Below are 19,122 nucleotides of genomic sequence, written 5' to 3'. Positions count from 1 at the left end.
CAACATATTTTCATCAACAGACTGTGAATTCTGTCGTTGTACACATGGTCCACAACTTCTAACATATTGTATTGTCGGTAAAGTTCAAGGGTCAATCATTTACTCCTACTGATCTTCTAGATCTCAGTAGTGCACTTCATCAGGAGAAATCGTAAGAAATCTTTCTTAACCAGGAATCAGGCAAAACTGTTTCCGAAATTCACATAGTTTTTGCTAGTGCCATTCTTTATGGTTAAGCTTTAAAAATTTATACGCATACAACTAGCTTTCTTTTGAAAATCCGTAGCTTTTGAGTTTCAATTTCCGGCAAGTCTTTCCCTCTTGTGTTGAAACAGTGTATAAACCTATTTGTGCTTCACTTCATCCGATGTATAAATATAATGGCTTGGAGAATTTTCCTGAATCATTCGTTATTATTATGTGATTATTCATTAACAGTTATTAGAGTGGAGGATGATAATTTTAGAAAGAAGTACCGTAACATGATTTGGTTTAATTTTTCCTTCTGCAGCCCAGAGTTTATAACATCATAAGGAAGCTAATATAATGCAAATCTTACTTGGAATACCTTGTAGAGGAGAGATGTGTTCATTGCGATGTCTAGGAACTCACCATCCTACCCCCAGTAGTACATTTATTATCGGCATACTTTATCTGGATGCATTTGTGTACCGGGGTGAGGAGTAAGGAGGGAGCTCTCCCGGTTCTGGTAATGCTGCCAACTTAATGAAAATGAAATCTGAATTGAATTGAGAATATGATCGATCGATAGATATGAAGTTTCTAAAACGTTATCATCTTAAGCCAACAACTGTGTCACACACACATTATATGACATTTCTCGATGTGAATCTTGTTCCTAGCATGAATTCTATAGTTTTGCTTTGCTGTGTAAACAACAACAGTACTAGTACGTAAAGTGTGCGCCAGATGTCGCACAGCAATGCTTAAGCAATTCATAGTTTGTCTTTCAAAGGTTGCCAGTACGAATCTCGAAGATTGCCGAGGTTGATTGATTCAGCACTAGGGTGTAAATGCATTCAGATAAAGTGTGCTGATGATACTTCTATAACCTAATATGAGCAGCAGCCGCCATCAGCCATGAGTAGAGTAACTAATCGCATTGTCATTGATCAATGTGAATGGAATGTGGCGTCATTGCCATCAATGCTAATAGATACATTGTGGTACCAACTCCGGCTGAATAAAAGCGCAAAGAAAAAACACCATGTAAAGGAAACAGTGTGAAATACACAACAGAAGTAGTTTAATTTAATACCTATGTTAATGTAGAGGTGGATACAGGGCTGCGGCAGCTTTGAGGAATTTCACTAATCATCTTTCCTGACAAAACTAGGTGCCTAAGACCACTTTGCGACTTCTAACCGTCCAGACCAATGGTCTTGTGCACGGCAAGAATCCTAACCATCCGGACCAATCATGTTCTCTTACGAAATTAGGTGCCTAAGGCCGCTTCGTGGCTTCTAACCATCCAGGCCTATGGTCTTGTCCACAGCAACAATCCTAACCGTCTAGACCAATCGTCTTGTCCACGGCAAGAATCCTAAACAATAATCTCCACCAGTAGCAGTAAGTACCACTCATTAGTACCTAAGTACAGAGGTTGGCAGCCCTGATTGCCTCTCGACAACATTCTACCCAAGCGTGTAAACAAACAACAGTCGTACAGTGTGCAGCTGAATGTAGCGAGTGCTGGGCTGCGGAAGGTAAAATTATAATCATGATTTTGTGTATAGTTTTAATTATTGTTTGGCATGTGACTTAACGTACCTGTGGGAGCGATTTTCATTTGTTTCCTACTCTGTAGGCTAGAAAACATATTAGTAGTAATATTCCAAATTTGAAATCATGGGAGTTGTTCTGTTTAGGTTATCTGTAAGATTATCTGATTTTCTGTAGAATTTCTCTGTATATCAGTATTATTTTCGAGAATCTTGTGTGTCATATCAATACCTCACGACAGTTGATGGCCAGTATTTACTCCCGACATTTTCTTTCTGTATGATATCATAACAGAAGGCCACCTCTCTTGTAATATATTTAATGAGTTATATCAGTGCACAAAAGAACTTCTTTGGCTCTGGAAATTGTAAAAGATAGATATTTGCTTGTAAAAGCATTAATATATTAATAGAATAACCACTGATTACCAGAACAAGTAAACTTGGTACTCATTAGTGTTGTCCCTGCACATTGAAATATAAAACTAACATGTCAAACCTTATAGTCCATTTTGGTTGAAAGCATCCTGCGCGAGAAATGGTTGCGCATGCAGTGGTGGGAGCTATCGTCCCCCCACTCCTACAGCAGGTCCAGTCGCCAGGCTAGCGCTGAAGTGAAAACGTCTCTCAAGCGGCGCGTGTTGTTACGTGCGGACTAAGTTGAAATTACTGAAGTGACGAGCATGGCTTCTAGGTCCTCTTCTAAATCTGGGAGACCACTGGGAGGCTAGGCAGGTGAAAGTGTTTATACCATGAGTGAACATATGAAACATATCTTCCAGATCTCAATCACACTGAGTAGGTTTGGGGAGATATCAAAGGAGAGGTCCGTGATAAGAATATATCTCACCGGGCGAGTTGGCCGTGCGCGTAGAGGCGCGTGGCTGTGAGCTTGCATCCGGGAGATAGTAGGTTCGAATCCCACTATCGGCAGCCCTGAAGATGGTTTTCCGTGGTTTCCCATTTTCACACCAGGCAAATGCTGGGGCTGTACCCTAATTAAGGCCACGACCGCTTTCTTCCAACTCCTAGGCCTTTCCTATCCATCGTCACCATAAGACCTATCTGTGTCGGTGCGACGTAAAGCCCCTAGCAAAAAAAGAAAAGAATATATCTCAATTAATAGTAATACAGCATAATTAGTTTTTTAGCATAAAAATGTGTGCCTTAGCATCTCTAATGCTTTCACTGTTCATAAATGAGGCGCTCCTATTCCCAATATAAATAAAAATGCTTATTCTGTACAAAATATTTCTCTGTCTTATAGATCACTCAAGACTTGACAGCAGACACACTCGACAAAAAAGAAGCTCTTTGCAGATATTACTTGCACAGTATTCGCAAGACAAACGGAAAAAATGTTGCGACCACCTAAAAGACACTGAGCAGGAATACTGGGAGCCTGACGACACCATGCATAAGGAATTAGAATTAGACCAGTCCGACATCAACCTCAGTGAAACTTCAGATGACACTGATTCAGACGAGAGTGAAGATTATTCTGAATAATTTGTAAATAAGATCCCTGAACTCTGAATATTAAACAAACATGTAAGAAGTCCAATAATATTTTTGCTCTGATTTTATGAGACAGATTTAGATTGTCTATTATTCCGGAGCATTTTGTTGCTGTTTTCGTAGTTGTTTTTGTTGCTGCTGTTGCTGTAGGAGACCTGTTCTCTCAGTCATAACAATAGCAGGTTATTCTAGAGTATTATATATTATTATATTTCTTCTGATGGACAAGAAAAGTAGACATTGTTAATGTTATTATGAAAGTAGCTGAAGTATTTCTACTAATGCTTCTTCTCTGCATTTTCCCGACAAATTTGCATTAATTAATCTCTTTTATACGTATTTCACTAGAAATCACGTTAAGTAGATTATATCTCCAGGGTGTCAGTGGAAACAACTTCCTCCTATTCGTTAGGCGATTGATGAACTGATAGCGCGTACCGATGCGCCTTTCCTTGGTATACAGCACAGTACAGTTTCAAACGAACTTCCTTTATTCGCAGTATTACCAGTTGCAAGTTACTGTCTTATGTTCAATTGATTTTCTACCAAATGGTTCAAACCTTTCAATTTTATATAACAGATTTCATATTCGTAAGAATGTATAATAAGACTGTATAAGAGTAAATTAAAGGCTACAGAGTGCCAAAATATTGACCTCCACTTTTACTATACACTGAGATTTATTTCACGTTGTGTCGAAAGCATTATGCGATATGAATTCTTTTAGGCATGACCCTCTGATTTCTTGACGTCACCAACATTTACGACGAAAGTTAAAAAATATTTCCGTACTGGAATAGAACTGAAATTTTAGAATGTTATGCTCAAAGGCCTGTGTAGTTAATTGACAAGGTTTTAAGGCAGACAATCGAAATATAAGACTCGATTTGTACAATGTACGGTACTATTTTATTTTCACTAGTTTATCATATTAAGTAATTCCTACACCTTTGAGTTAGTGTGCTGTATATACACCGATGAGCCATTGCATAATGACCACCCCGACCCTGGAACGTATCGCGCCTAAGCTTTCCACACTATTTCAGTCAGTTCCCAGGGCTACGTCCGCTGCCTGAACTCGACTGTGTCAGCTGGAGGAAAGGTTCAAGTTCTTCCCCCACCACCAGCGCGAACGCTCCCATAGTTCCTCGCACACGAGGCCAGGCCACACCTCCGGTCGTCCAGAAAGACGCTTACTACGAAGATGGACTATAACTCGTATTACATGTGAGAGAAATAGAAGTATTCATTGTCAGTGTTTAATTATCTGCCCAGTTATGTATGTTTACTTTGATAGTAAATTATCTCAAAACAAATAATATTTTCCATGTTTTCAGCTGAAAAATCACTTCTATTGGCTGAAGTCACTCCCAGAATTCAACACAGACAGGTTTCATTACCAGCTGGGGAACAATAAAATCTTCTAATCATTTAGACCAATGGTCTGACAGTAACAATTGATAGCATTGTTCCAGCAAGTCAACAAGAAAGAATTGTCCTATAGTGCCCTGTGTGGTGTGCTCTTGTGCTGATAGGTGATGGAGCGTACAGAAGTTCCACATAGACCTTTCTTTTTCATCATCGTCTTCCTTTCATGTATTGAGCCATGTTTTCCATTACGGTCTTGCACCTCTTCATCAGACATCCCGCATATCTTTCTCCCGGGTTGCTATTGGAGAGTCTCTTTTGGCCTTCTTCCACATTACATCTTTTGCATAAGGCATTTCCCGTTTCCCTGATAACTGTAGATGTAGTCAGTTATTGGCTGTATTTTCAGTTCTTTTAGCTTCTCTCCATTCCTATTATGGTCCAACTTGATGTATCCTGCGGTACGGCATACGAACGTCATTTCTTATGCTGTGATTCTTGACCCTATCACACAGCCGTAGCAAAGTGTTGGCCTAGCAAGGGTATATATATACAGTTGCAAATGAGTGGTTTTTTGTATGAGTGATGGCTTTATGATATGGTTGATTATTCCTGATGTTTTGCAAACTTATTAATTTTTGCAGTTATATCTATTTCTATGCTGCCTGCTGTCATTTCTTGATGGATACAGTACTTTTGCATCCATCTCTTGGCACAGGCCAGAGTAAAGTGTAGCTTCCGCCGAAGTCCCAGTCTCATCCATGGCTGTGACAACATGGAAGTTGCTGGGATATGGGTAGTGCTGAGTAATGACATTCAGAGCATGACTAGTGCATCTGAGTGTTATGAAAGGTGCTGCTCATAGGGTCAGTCGTGCTGCAATAGTACTTTGTGACCCAGTGAGGAAAGCAATGGCAAACTACCTCACTACCGGGCGAGTTAGCCGTGCGCGTAGAGGCGCGCGGCTGTGAGCTTGCATCCGGGAGATAGTAGGTTCGAATCCCACTATCGGCAGCCTTGAAGATGGTTTTCCGTGGTTTCCCATTTTCACACCAGGCAAATGCTGGGGCTGTACCTTAATTAAGGCCACGGCCGCTTCCTTCCAACTCCTAGGCCTTTCCTATCCCATCGTCGCCATAAGACCTATCTGTGTCGGTGCGACGTAAAGCCCATAGCAAAAAAAAAAAAAAAAAAAACTACCTCACTCCTCATCTTGCCTAGTACGCCTCATTTTGGTGCTGCCATTGGTTTTTGGGGTTTTCTTATAACCGCATAACCTTTGGTGGTGCTATTTGAGGATCCAACCAGCCTCTGGGCTGATGACCTAACAGACAGACATCTATTTCTATATAGTATGATAAATTGTGCCCTAGGTAACTGAACACATTTACTCTTTCTATCGTCACCATAAGACCTATCTGTGTCGGTGCGACGTAAACATTACTAACATTAAATTTGAATCTTGTAGGTCATCTTCATCAAAGCCAGCAATGAGAATGGCATATAAATATTTGAGATGTTTACCGTTCAGTATTGAACCAAGGCATTTATGCCTCTAAGTTTCCATAATAGTATTTATATAAATGATAAAAAGGAGGATGTCCACACGCTTGTCTTACACTCCATTTATTGGTTTCTTCTCTGCCTGATTCTCTTCCAGTTTTACAGAAATGAGATTGTATTTGTAGATATGTATATGATCTGATGTAGATGTTGATTCCCATAGGGAACCTGGAAATATTTGTTCTGAATGAGTAAATTTACAAAACATGTACATCATCTGATGGCCAGGCAGGCATCAGCTTTTGCAGTGGCCACCACAGTATGCACTAGTCATGCGTCTTTGTAGGAGTGCTATTTACCAAGTGATGAGCCCAACTTAGCACACTGGGGCAAAATGCTGGCACTAAGAATGAGTTAGCTGCAACTATATTGGTATTGTGTATGATCTGTTGATGAACATTATCTTTATTTAGAATTTCAAGTAATTTATTCCTGCTTACTTTGAGAAGGCCTTTTCAAAGTCTACGAAAGTGTTTCCAAATTGAATTCTCTGTGTTCTTCTATTAATATCTTCTTCATATCTGCATCATTGCAGGATCTACCTTTTTGGAAATCATATTGTTCATTCCCCATTTTATGTACATAGTGCTCTTCAACTTTACTTTAATGATATTTGCAATAATATCATCACCTGAGCCAACAATACTAATGCATTTCTTAAGAAAAATTTTCCCACTTCCATCATAGATATTCATATTAAAAACATTTTTTAAAGACATGAAATGTGGATAGTTCATGGTGTGGGTTACTGTAGTCACGTCCTAGTTCGTAAACCATGGGCAACGGCTGAGTGGCCTACTAAGTGGTTCTGAGAGTCGGGATACCAGTCCCTATGGAATGGGAGTGGGCATCTTAGACATATTCTGAGTCATGGCCCTCCTTGTGCTCAGGCGGTTAGTACTATACAATCCACTGGTGGTACCTAACCTGTTGGAGGAGAGATCCTCACTTTGACTATGTGTAAGTAGGGTAGCATCCTGCTTCCTGAATTTACCGATATCAGATCATTCTAAGCAAGCCTCGGACCTATGGGAGCAACGGAGTCCTACTCCCATTTGACAGGCAAGGGACTTCTTGGAAACAACTTGGCAAATGAAATGGAATTAGATTAGATGTGGAGCTATCAATATCAAAGGGGTGTACGGAAGAAAGAAAGTAGAACTGGCTGAGTCAGCGAAAAGGATGCATCTGGATGTGCTAGGAGTAAGTGATATTTGGGTAAGGGGAGATAATGAGGAAGAGGTAGGAGATTATAAAGTGTACTTGATGAGTGTTTAAAAGGGAAGGGCAGAGAGTGGGATAGGGCTGTTTATCAGGAAAACTATTGAACGCAACATAGTTTCTGTTAAGGGCAGTCGCCCAGGTGGCAGGTTCCCTATCTCCTTTTTTCCTAGCCTTTTCCTAAATGATTTCAAAGAAATTGGAATTTTATTGAACATCTCCCTTGGTAAGTTATTCCAATCCCTAACTCCTCTTCCTATAAATGAATATTTGCCCCAGTTCATCCTCTTGAATTCCAACTTTATCTTCATATTTTGCTCCTTCCTTCTTTTATAAACGCCACTCAAACTTATTTATCTACTAATGTCATTCCACGCCATCTCTCCGCTGACAGCCTGGAACATACCACTCATGATGTAGATGTTGATTCCCGGGAGCCTGAAATATTTGTCCCGAATGAGTAAATTTATAATACCAATATAAATGGTCCGTTATTGGACATTATAAATTTTCCAGCTAACTCATTCTTGGTTGCTTGCGTTTCGCCCTCGTGTGCTAAGTAAGGCTCGTCAGTTGGGACTTAGCACACCACCCAAGACGCAGGGCTAGTGCATACCGTGGAGGCCACTGCATAGGCTACTTGAAGCCACCAGCAGTGCCAATGCACTATGAGAGCTATGTCTCATTTTCAAAAATTGATGCCTGCCTGGCCATCAAATGATGTAGATGTTGATTCCCATAGAGAGCCTAAAATATTTGTCCCGAATGAGTAAATTTATAATACCAATATAAATGGTCCGTTAATGGACATTATAAATTTTCCAGCTAACTCATTCTTGGTTGCCTGCATTTTGCCCTCATGTGCTAAATTAGGCTCATCAGTTGGGACTTAGCACACCACCCAACGCAGGCAACCAAGAATGAGTTAGCTGGAAAATTTATGATGTCCAATAACGGACCATTTATGTTGGTGGTATAAATTTACTCATTCGGGACAAATATTTTAGGCTCCCTATGGGAATCAACATCTACATCATTTGATGGCCAGGCAGGCATCAATTTTTGAAAATGAGACATAGCTCTCATAGTGTATTGGCACTGCTGGTGGCTTCAAGTAGCCTATGCAGTGGCCTCCACGGTATGCACTAGCCTTGCGTCTTGGGTGGTGTGCTAAGTCCCAACTGACGAGCCTAACTTAGCACACGAGGGCGAAACGCAGGCAACCAAGAATGAGTTAGCTGGAAAATTTATAATGTCCAATAACGGACCATTTATATTGGTACATACCACTCAGTCGAGCAGCTCATCTTCTTTCTCCCAATTCTTCCCAGCTCAAACTTTGCAACATTTTTGTAATGCTACTCTTTTGTCAAAAATTACCCAGAACAAATCAAGGTGCTTTTCTTTGGATTTTTTCCAGTTCTTGAATCACATAATCCTGGTGAGGGTCCCATACACTAGAACCATACTCTAGTTGGGGTCTTACCAGAGACTTATTTTTCGATGATACAGACCACTATCTGATCTGCAGTGAACTAAGTATCTCTAGGCTTAGGATAGAGAAAGTGACATCTATCCGCAAATTAATTAAGGTAGAAAAAATCCAGGACAAAGAAATTAGACAGAAGTACATGGATATGATTAGTGAGAAGTTTCAAACAGTGGACAGTAAGCAGGTCCAGTATATAGAAAGTGAATGGGTGGCATACAGGGATGCTGCAGTAGAAACAGCAAGGGAATGCCTATGAACAACTCTGTTTAAAAATGGGAAAAAGTGAAAATCTTGGTGGAATGATGAAGTGAGAGTGGCTTGTAAATGGAAAGAGAAGGCTTATCAAAAATTGCTCGAAACAAAGGCCGATGCAGACAGGGAATTGTGCGTAGATGAAAGAAACAGAGTGAAACATATAGTTGTTGAATCAAAAAAGAAGTCGTGGGAATGTTTTGGTAATAACATGGAAAGGCTAGGGACAGTAATAAAGAATCTTAGGAAGGGGAGGAGAGAAGAAATGAACAGTGTTTTGGGTAATTAACATGAACTCATAATAGACCCCAGGAAATCACTGGACCGAGCTCGATAGCTGCAGTCACTTAAGTGCGGCCAGTATCCAATATTCGGGAGATAGTAGGTTCGAACCCCACTGTCGGCAGCCCTGAAAATGGTTTTCTGTGGTTTCCCATTTTCACACCAGGCGAATGCTGGGGCTGCACCTTAATTAAGGCCACTCCCAGCCCTTCCCTGTCCTATCATCGCCATAAGACCTATCTGTGTCGGTGCGATGTAAAGCAACTAGCAAAAAAAAAAAAAATCACTGGACAGGTGGAGGGAATATTTTGAAAATCTTACCATGAAAGGAAATCTCTATGGTGGTGTCACAAACTACCAAACTCATGGGGAGGAGGAAAATTAGGTTGGTGAAATTACGCTTGAGGGAGTGGAAAGGATGGTAAACAAACTTCATTGTCATAAACAGCAGCAATAGATGAAATTAGACCTTGAAATGGTGAAGTATAGTGGGAAGGCAGGGATGAAATGCCTTCATAGAGGAGTAAAATTAGCATGGAGTTTTGGTAAGGTACCTTCAGATTGGACGAAAGCAGTAATTGCACCTATCTGTAAGTAACAGAAAGGAAGGATTGCAAAAAATATCAAGGTATCTCATTAATCAATATACCAGGCAAATTATTCACAGGCATCTTGGAATGGAGTGTGCGATCAGTGGTTGAGAGGAAGTTGGATGAAAACCAGTGTGATTTAAGACCACACAGGGTCTGTCAGGATCAGATTTTGAGTATACACCAGGTAATTGGAAAATGCTACGAGAGGAGTAGACAGTTGTGTTTATGTTTGGTAGATGTAGAGAAAGCATATAACAGGGTACCGAGGGAAAAGATGTTCTCCATTATGGGAGGCTATGTAATTGAGGGTAGATTATTAAAGTCAATCAAAGGCATTTATGTTGACAATTGGGCTGTAGTAAGAATTGATGGTAGATTGTGTTCTTTGTTCTGGATACATACAGGGGTTAGACGAGGCTGTAACCGTTCACCTTTGCTGTTTGTAGTTTACATGGATCATCTGCTGAAAGTTATAAAGTGGCAGGGAGGGATTCACTTAGGTTGAAATGTAGTAAGCAGTCTGGCCTATGCTGATGACTTGGTCTTAATGGCAGATTGTGCTGAAAGCCTGCAGTCTAATATCCTGCAACTTTAAAATAGGTGCAATGAGTATGGTATGAAAATTAACCTTTTGAAGACTAAATTGATGTCAGTAGGTAAGAAATTCAACAGAATTGAATGTTAGATTGGTGATACAAAGCTGAAAAAGGTAGATAATTTCAAGTATTTAGGTTATGCGTTCTGCCAGGGTGGTAGTATAGTGAAATTGAATCAAGGTGTAGTAAAGCAAATGCAGTGAGCTTGCAGTTGCGATCAACAGTGTTCTGTAAGTAGGAACTCAGTTCCCGGACAAACTATCCTTACATCAGTCTGTTTTCAGACCAATGTCTCTTTACAGGAGCGAAAGCTGGTTGGACTGAGGATATCTTATTCTTAAGTTAGAAGTAATGGACGTGAAAGTAGCAAGAATGATTGCTGATACAAACAGGTGAAAATAATGGCAGGAGGTTACTCAGAATGAGAAGATAAAGCTGAGTTAGGAATGAACACAGTGGGTGAAGCAGTACACATAAACCAGCTTTGGTGGTTGGGTCATGTGAGGCGAATGGAGGAGGATAAGTTACTTAGGAGAATAATGGACTTGTTATGGAGGGTAAGAGAAATAGAGGGAAGCTAAGATGATGATGTTTAGACTCAATTTTCAATGATTTAAAGATGAGAGGTATAGAAATAAGTGAGGCCACAGCACAAGTTGCGAATGGAGGATTGTGGCAAAGTTTAGTAAATTCAGACTGAACACTGAAAAGCATAATGGTCTATCATGATGTATGTATGTATGTATGTATGTATGTATGTATGTATGAAATGGGGCTTGACTACAATTCTTTGATATGTGGTGTCATTGAAATTTGTTGAAGGTCAGATGAGTAGAACAGGTGACAAATTAAGAGAAAGTGAATCTTTTTGAGAGAATAATGATTTGTGAGAAGAATGGTTTGTGAGTTTTTGATTCTAAGAAGGAAAGGATTGTTAGATCACATATCAAGACACAGGGAATTTGTTCATTTGGTTTGAAGGAAAGTACAAAGAATAAGAATGATAGGAAGATACAAGCAGGATATAAAAATTAATTTGGAATATGTGTAGGATGTTAGCACAGTATGGTGTTGCATCAAACTAGCATATGGTTCTAAGTGTTCAAGGTGGTAATCAAGCCCTAGGCACTGGAATTTCATTAATTTTGTTGGTATTTGGTCCTGATTGATGCACATGAGATTTTTAATTGAAAGGTGAAATGCATGTGGTTTGATTTCTGTGTAAAGCTGTAAATCCTATGGCTCTGATCACAATATAAATGGCACAATAATAATAATAATAATAATAATAATAATAATAATAATAATAATAATAATCTAATATACATTTCTGGCTCATCTTTCAGTGCGGTGCCATTGGAAGCAATTTCCAAACTACTTCATTTGCAGTGTGAAATGGACCAGATAGTACAGATCAAAGAGGAACCTCTCTGTCTTGAGGGAACAACCAGTACTTCTCTTGTAAGTGTCATTCCAAATGTAAAATGATTTCAGTAATTTTGTGAGATTGATGGTAGGCAAAAGTATGATGATAAATAGTCTTAAAAGTCAGGTTGTGAGTTTCACAAATAGGAAATGTCCTCTCAGTTTTAATTAGCATCAACTGGGGTGAGACTGATCCATTACCTGTGTTCGTTTATGTTTTGATTGTGTTGAAACTGATATCTATAATTGCAAGAATTTAAATAAATTCTGTTATATGAAATAAACTAATATAGAAGTTATCTAATATTCAGTAAATCAAGAATGAATCTTATGATTTGAGATACAGAGTCAGAAAAATGTGGAACAATCTCACCCATATTGTGAATACTCCGTTTACAGATGGATATTCCGCTCTAGAATAATGTCACCCCTACACCAGGTAAGGTTGAATGCAATCTATGATTAAAGTACCCCAAAGAATGAATCTTATTGTACGAAACATAGAAAACAAAAGGGAAAATGTCCAGAAGTGTTATAAAACTTAATTTGAAATAGATAAAATACTAAACAATTCTTCAAACACCAGTATGAACAAAAACTAAATATATTCAACACAGTTCAAAGTACCAGTAAGACATTGTTAAAGTACTGCACCCATTAAAATTCTACTTAAACAAAATAATTTAATTCAGGCACACTGAAGAATCCCCTTTTAGGAGGGGCAATTTTACTGATTATATTTTCTTATTTCTTAGGCCATTTCCATTTTTTGCATACAGCTGACGGTAGGTCCTTTCTCATCATCAGTAGGTAGCTGGATACTCTTCTCCATTGTAGCGAATTATAAAGGTACTGGTAGTTGAATGAAGGTCGGATCCCAGTTCCATTTCTATGTATTCAGATCTACAGCTTGTTTGTGACATCTAGGTTTTCTCTTTTGGCTTTTCTTTTTCAGACTCAGTTCTCAAATCTGCCCAGCAGGCACTGTTAGTTTTTTCTTTCTTTGGTTTCCAGTGTTGACTCCTTCAATGTTTTTACGTTTCACCAGTAGTATTCATGTCAACATCTTCAAGCCTTTGAAATCTGTACAAAAGTTCTTGTTTGTTCAGGTAATAGATACTGCATTTCTTGAAACCTGAAATAAAATTTTGCTTCACACTGGGAGAGATTGCTTCTGCTACCACTCTGGGTTTCTCTCCATTGTGAGAGAAATTTTTGCCATGCCATTTTCACTGGTCTGAATACTGCAACATCTAATGGCTGTGTTAAATTAATAGACTTGGATGGCAGGCATATGAAGCGAATATTCAAATCTGCACAAGCTTTAAGAACTGCCTCACTGATATGGGAGGCAAGATTATCACCAATTATTACTTTTGGACCATCCAGTCATTTCAACCTTGGCAACATCAGGTTCATAGACCAGTCCCCGAATGTGGAATTGTTGAACCAGCCACTGCTTGTTCTGTTGTAATGGGAATGTTTGGGCCCATTCAGTGTCCAAGTATCCCACATATGCTGTCCCTTATATACAACATAGGGAGGCATCAGTTCCCCACTAGCACTGCCTGCAAACATCATTGATGTAGATGTTTTTATTGTATTACAGACCTGCTCTAAATACTTAGTCCCTCTGTGACAAATTACATGTTTTAGACCTGGATCATCTTGCAGGTTCATTACATCGTAGTTCCAGATGTATGTTGGTGGAATATTTTCGATTTCTTTTGCTAAATTTCCTTGGTATTCCTCAATCATTTCTTTGCTAACAACAGCTCTTAATGTTTTTATGTTTGAAGAAAAGTGAGTTGTTAGATTGGGATGACAATCAAAAAATAATTTTACTCAGTCGGGGCCATGCATATTATTTTTAAAATTGGAGACAACTCTGCCAATTTTGACTAGGTAATTCTTGATGGAGAACCGTAAGTCTATTTCAGTAACAGGAAATCCAAATTTTGCAAGTTTCAATAAATGGCTCTTGAATCCCTCCTCTTCCTGCGAAGTGAACACTGCTGGCCCTTCAATAACTGAGCTGCGCACACCTTTCAGCTTGTTTATTATTGCACTGCAAGGAATACCATACTGTTCTGCAGCTTCACTTTGAGAGAGGCGCTTACATCTGATGTTTTCTAGGCATTTGCTTAATGTTTCAGCTGAATATATCTAATATAGGCATGAGGAGCTGAAAGTAGGAAAAAGTTCATTCTATATTAGAAACTTGGTTTGGTAAACTCAATTAACATCATTTGATTCAATTCATCAACTGCAATGTGTCAAATTTCTTTCCTTCAACTAATTAACCTAAAATGGGATGACATTGTTCCAGGACCAAATTTACCCCATTTTAACCTCAAAATTGTCTTCTTAACTAATTTGTTAATTGTTGCTGAATATGTACATTGATTCTTTATAATATTAGCTGCTTCATGATCAGCATAATTTTCAGCACTAAATGTATACTGCCCCCGTCATGCCGGGCTCAGCTCGGCCGGTGAGCGAGAGTCTCAGTCGCAGACTGTTCGCTCACTGGCTGTGCAGAAAATTTTAAGGGCAAGGATAGCTTAAGGACTAGCAGCAAATGAAAGAATGCTGAAATAGGTTTTTCACATTTATTATAACTAACACTCTCCAAATAACATTTAAATTACAAAATGTAGGAAATTCTGTATTATTGTCTTCTCTTCAGGCTACTACTGGTAAGAAATCTTCATCATTTTAAAGGACGGCAGATGTTCGAATCTGCAATTATAATAATAAATATTAACCTACATTAAACTTAGTAACAAAATCAAATTGATTTCCGAGAACACTTTCTCAAATAATAATAAAATTATTTCGAAAATTAAAATATTTCCTCTGGATCTCATGTAATATTAATGAAAAAGTGATCACTTTCTCCCTCTTATTAAAAATAAAATAAAATTTTTCCTTCATGAAATTATTATCAATTTGTCTTTCTTAGACTTTAAATTTACCAATTAAATTACTTTTATAATTATTCAGTAAATAATTCACTCATAATCAGTTTAAACCTGACATCATGTCAATCCACATGTTACTCATTTACGTATAATTAATGGTTATGTAATATCTATAAATTTGAGTTCGTGAATTTGATCCACTGACATGGCCTTAACTTATTCATTTTTATTTAGTAGATAAGACCCTATTCTATCTTAAAATTCAATAAAATCTACTAAAGATTCATATCCAATCGAATTATGAGCACGCGAAAATGACATAAAATCGACCCAAATTTACGCGCACAACGGAGAATATCACCACAAGTATTGACAAGAAAAATCACAATACACAAAATATGAGTAAATTACACACAACACATTCACACAAAGGCACATGGTAACATTATAAAACTATTTACATGAATACTAACCCTTGATTATTATTTTTGAGTTTAATCTAAGTCAGGGTAAATATTCTTAATATGACGATATCATGTAAAATTCCTTGCATCGACTTGGGATGTGATAGAGTCAAGATTATCACTTCAGTGAAGAAATTAATCATACAACGATACCCAAGGGAATATTATGAATAGGAATCATCAAGAAATTATCAATTAAAAATGCCTTTAACACAAGTCAAAAATCAAAAATATGTGCTTACGGTTCATGAGATGCGGTATTAATTTTATTCTCCTAATACTTGTGGCTCTCAATTAATCTGTGCTCAAACTGAAGAAATTATGTTGAATAACATATTTTCTTTCCAAAATGACTCTTATAATAGATGCACAAATTATTCCACAAATTATAGTGTCCATCTACAAGTCAAAAATAATACCGTAGCACAGTAAAATATACAAATGATCTGTCAGGATACTGCCATGTTCCAGGTCTACATTTACACAAAATGAGCACACATTAATCTCATTCAAGAATAAATTATATTATACTCATGACCTTATTCATGTTTTTAGCCTGTAATTAAGTTGACTTAATTTTATTATTATTATTATTATTATTATTATTATTATTATTATTATTGTTACTTCTGACCGCGCATGATCACACTCGCAAAGGTTACTGTACGATAACATTTCATATGACTCTAGCGTATCTCATATCCATTGAAACATCGTATAATCATAGAATGAGATTTAACATAATGAAAAGTACTGAAATACTGTCCCATCTGGTTTCAATTAAATTATAAAATCATTTTAAACTCATCCAAGATTAATGTAGAGGTCAAATTAATTTTAGTTCTCCTGCCATACTGAACTTGGGACAATCGAAATTCCTCTTGAAGACACTCACTCAAATGACTAGGTAATAGAGTCCAATACACATCCATTCAGTAACACAAACTACCTTTCACCAAGGAAAGAAGGAATGAAAAATCTAACTATAACAATACTAATAGAAGTTACTCTAAATGAATAAGAAAAAGCTATGTTTACACAAATTATACATAGATAGACAGAAAGAAAATTTTTTAAATGATACTCATGTGACTGTTGACTGTTGGATTCTGGCTGATGACCTAGAGTATGATCACCTCACCCACCATCAAACTGTGTCCCGTCCATGTCTGAGGTGCCTCACATAATTAGAAGCTCATTGAGGACGTGAGGGCGTACAGGAAACAGCAGCAGAATTCAGTTTGTAGAAGGACAGGCATCTTGAAATGCACTCGAACCAGTAGTCTTCCTCTCCTGATTTTCCTTATGACAAAGCTGAAACTGACAAACAGGCCTTAGAAAAAGTCCAGGACACACGCCCGATGCTTGTTGAGATGGGTAAAAACACTTATCTTTTGCAAATCTCAAATTATTCGTAGACAGAATTTAGGGAATGTCTGAATTGCTGTATGTTCAAATTTCAATGCCTTCTGTGAGGTAAAGTTCCCCAGCGAAGTAAAAGACGTCTAAACTCGACAGTAGTTGCAGTCAGAATAACTATCAGACGCAGAATTCAGAAGCAGAATCCAGAATAAAATTTTCCTTTGGAAATACCATTATTTCATCGTCTTGAGACGGAGGTGCGTCTCTTAATTAATCTTGATTGGTCGATCCATTACATTCAGGCGAAGATTGTCGTTTTATTGGCTGACACTGTCCTACGTCAATCATCCTTGGCTTTATCGATGGACCAGCTCACATACTATTCACCTTGTCACGTGGCACACACGGCTGACTGAAGGACATCTAACTAACAGAATTCCCGACTCGCCCTTGCTCGCTACTAAACCGGGAAATCCAGTCTCCAAATAACTTGTTCTCGCCAGCTCGGAAGTGTTGAAATTCCCCTTCCTGGCTGTCGAAATAATGTCCCAACTCACTGTTGTAATAAAATGTTCTCTCTTAATAAAATATTACCACTTTTGAAGGGCACAATACTTACCAATTTTTGCCACTTTTCTTGCCAATCACACATGCGAAAGTTATCGGATGTTGTTCCTGCCAATAAAATATAAAGTCAAAACTAACTAGTGCTGCCCCAATGGGAATTCTCCTGAAACTCAAACAGTTGTTTCAGTGTGGCCAACATATGTCCTTAAAAACATGAGGGACCACACAATCCAAATTATCCCCCATCAAATGCAAAGGGGAAAAACATACTTAAAACTTCCCCAAGTGGAACAATCTCACCTTGTAGGACCAATCTCACCCCGGTTGACGATACTGCATTTTTTGTGTGAAAGTTCCTTATGGGGATCATAGTCAGTACCTAGGTGTTAATATAAGGAAAGATCTTCGCTGCTGTATTTTCTATATTCTTTACGTTGCACCGACACAGGTCTTATGGCGGCGATAAGATAGGAAAGGCCTAGGAAGTGGAAGGAAGCGGCCGTGGCCTTAATTAAGGTACAGCCCCAGCATTTGCCTGGTGTGAAAATAGGAAACCAAGGAAAACCATCTTCAGGGCTGCCGACAGTGGGGTTCGAACCCACTATCTCCCGGATACAAGCTCACAGCTGTGCGCCCTTAACTGCACGGCGAACTCGCCTGGTGGTAAGATCTTCATTGGGGTCATTACATAAATGGGATTTTCAATGAAGGGTACAGATCTCTGTGCATGGTTATGAGGGTATTTAAGGGTTGTGGTAAGGATGTAAAATAGAGGGCATGTAATCTCTGGTAAGACCCGAACCAGAGAATTGTTCCAGTATATGGAATCCTCACCAGAAATACTTGATTAAAGAACTGGAAGAATCCAAAGGAAAACAGCTCGACTAATTCTGGGTGTTTTCCGACAAAAGAGTAGCATTACAAAAATGTTGCAAATTTTGGGCTGGGAAGACTGGGAAGGAAGGAAATGAGCTGTTCGACTAGGTGGTATGTAACTTGCATACAATTTTTTTTTTTTTTGAGTGAGTTGTCCTGTCAATACATACGCATAAAATGAAATGGCATATGGCTTTTAGTGCCAGGAGAGTCCGAGGACAAGTTCGGCTTGCCAGAAGCAGGTCTTTCGTTTTGACACCCGTAGGTGAACCGCGTGTCGTGATGAGGATGAAATGATGATGAAGACGACAAATACACCCAGTCCCCGTGCCTGCGAAATTGTATTGAATATGTGGAATATAAAAAGTAAAAATTGTATACAGATTATAGCAAATTTCAATACGGGTCTAAACATGAGAATACTTACATGTTATAAAATAATAGGTGGTATGTTCCGAGCTGTCAGTGGAGAGATGATGTGGAAAGACATTAGTGGACGAATAAGTTCGAGTGGTGTCTTTAAAAGTAAGAAAGATCACAATATGAAGATAAGGTTGGAATTCAAGAGGACAAATTGGGGCAAAGGCAGTTACAGATTGGAATAACTTACCGAGGGAGATGTTCAATAAATTTCCAATTTCTTTGCAATCATTTAACATTACGAATAGATTACCTAGTGAGGTCACTCACCGAGTTCAAGGGCGCTCCTGCACAGCGGCGCTAGTGAGCCTATTACCAACGCTACACTGTCAGCTGATTTAATGGAAGTTACAACCCATGAATAATACTGTCAATAATTAAAGAGTATTTTTTAAACTGAGCACATTAAACATACACCTGATTGTAAATAACACTGGCCCTTTTCTCAAAGAAATTA

At 38.4% G+C, this 19,122-nt stretch overlaps 1 protein-coding gene across 2 annotated transcripts in view; it reads left to right on the top strand.

Moving 5' to 3' along the window:
• LOC136866908 (zinc finger protein 724) overlaps positions 1 to 19,122 on the top strand; it is a 42,347-nt gene continuing 23,225 nt past the window's right edge. For both annotated transcript variants that reach the window (XM_067144004.2, XM_068226899.1), the window contains exons 1-2: positions 1 to 151; positions 11,974 to 12,088. In XM_067144004.2, coding sequence (XP_067000105.2) covers positions 12,023 to 12,088 — 66 coding nt within the window. In that variant the 5' untranslated portion in view covers positions 1 to 151; positions 11,974 to 12,022. The remainder of the gene's footprint in view (positions 152 to 11,973; positions 12,089 to 19,122) is intronic.

This window comes from Anabrus simplex, chromosome 3, assembly GCF_040414725.1.
Source record: "Anabrus simplex isolate iqAnaSimp1 chromosome 3, ASM4041472v1, whole genome shotgun sequence".
NCBI lineage: Eukaryota > Metazoa > Arthropoda > Insecta > Orthoptera > Tettigoniidae > Anabrus > Anabrus simplex.
The sequence above is the reverse complement of the archived record's forward strand: the minus strand, read 5'-3'. Positions and strand labels throughout refer to the sequence as shown.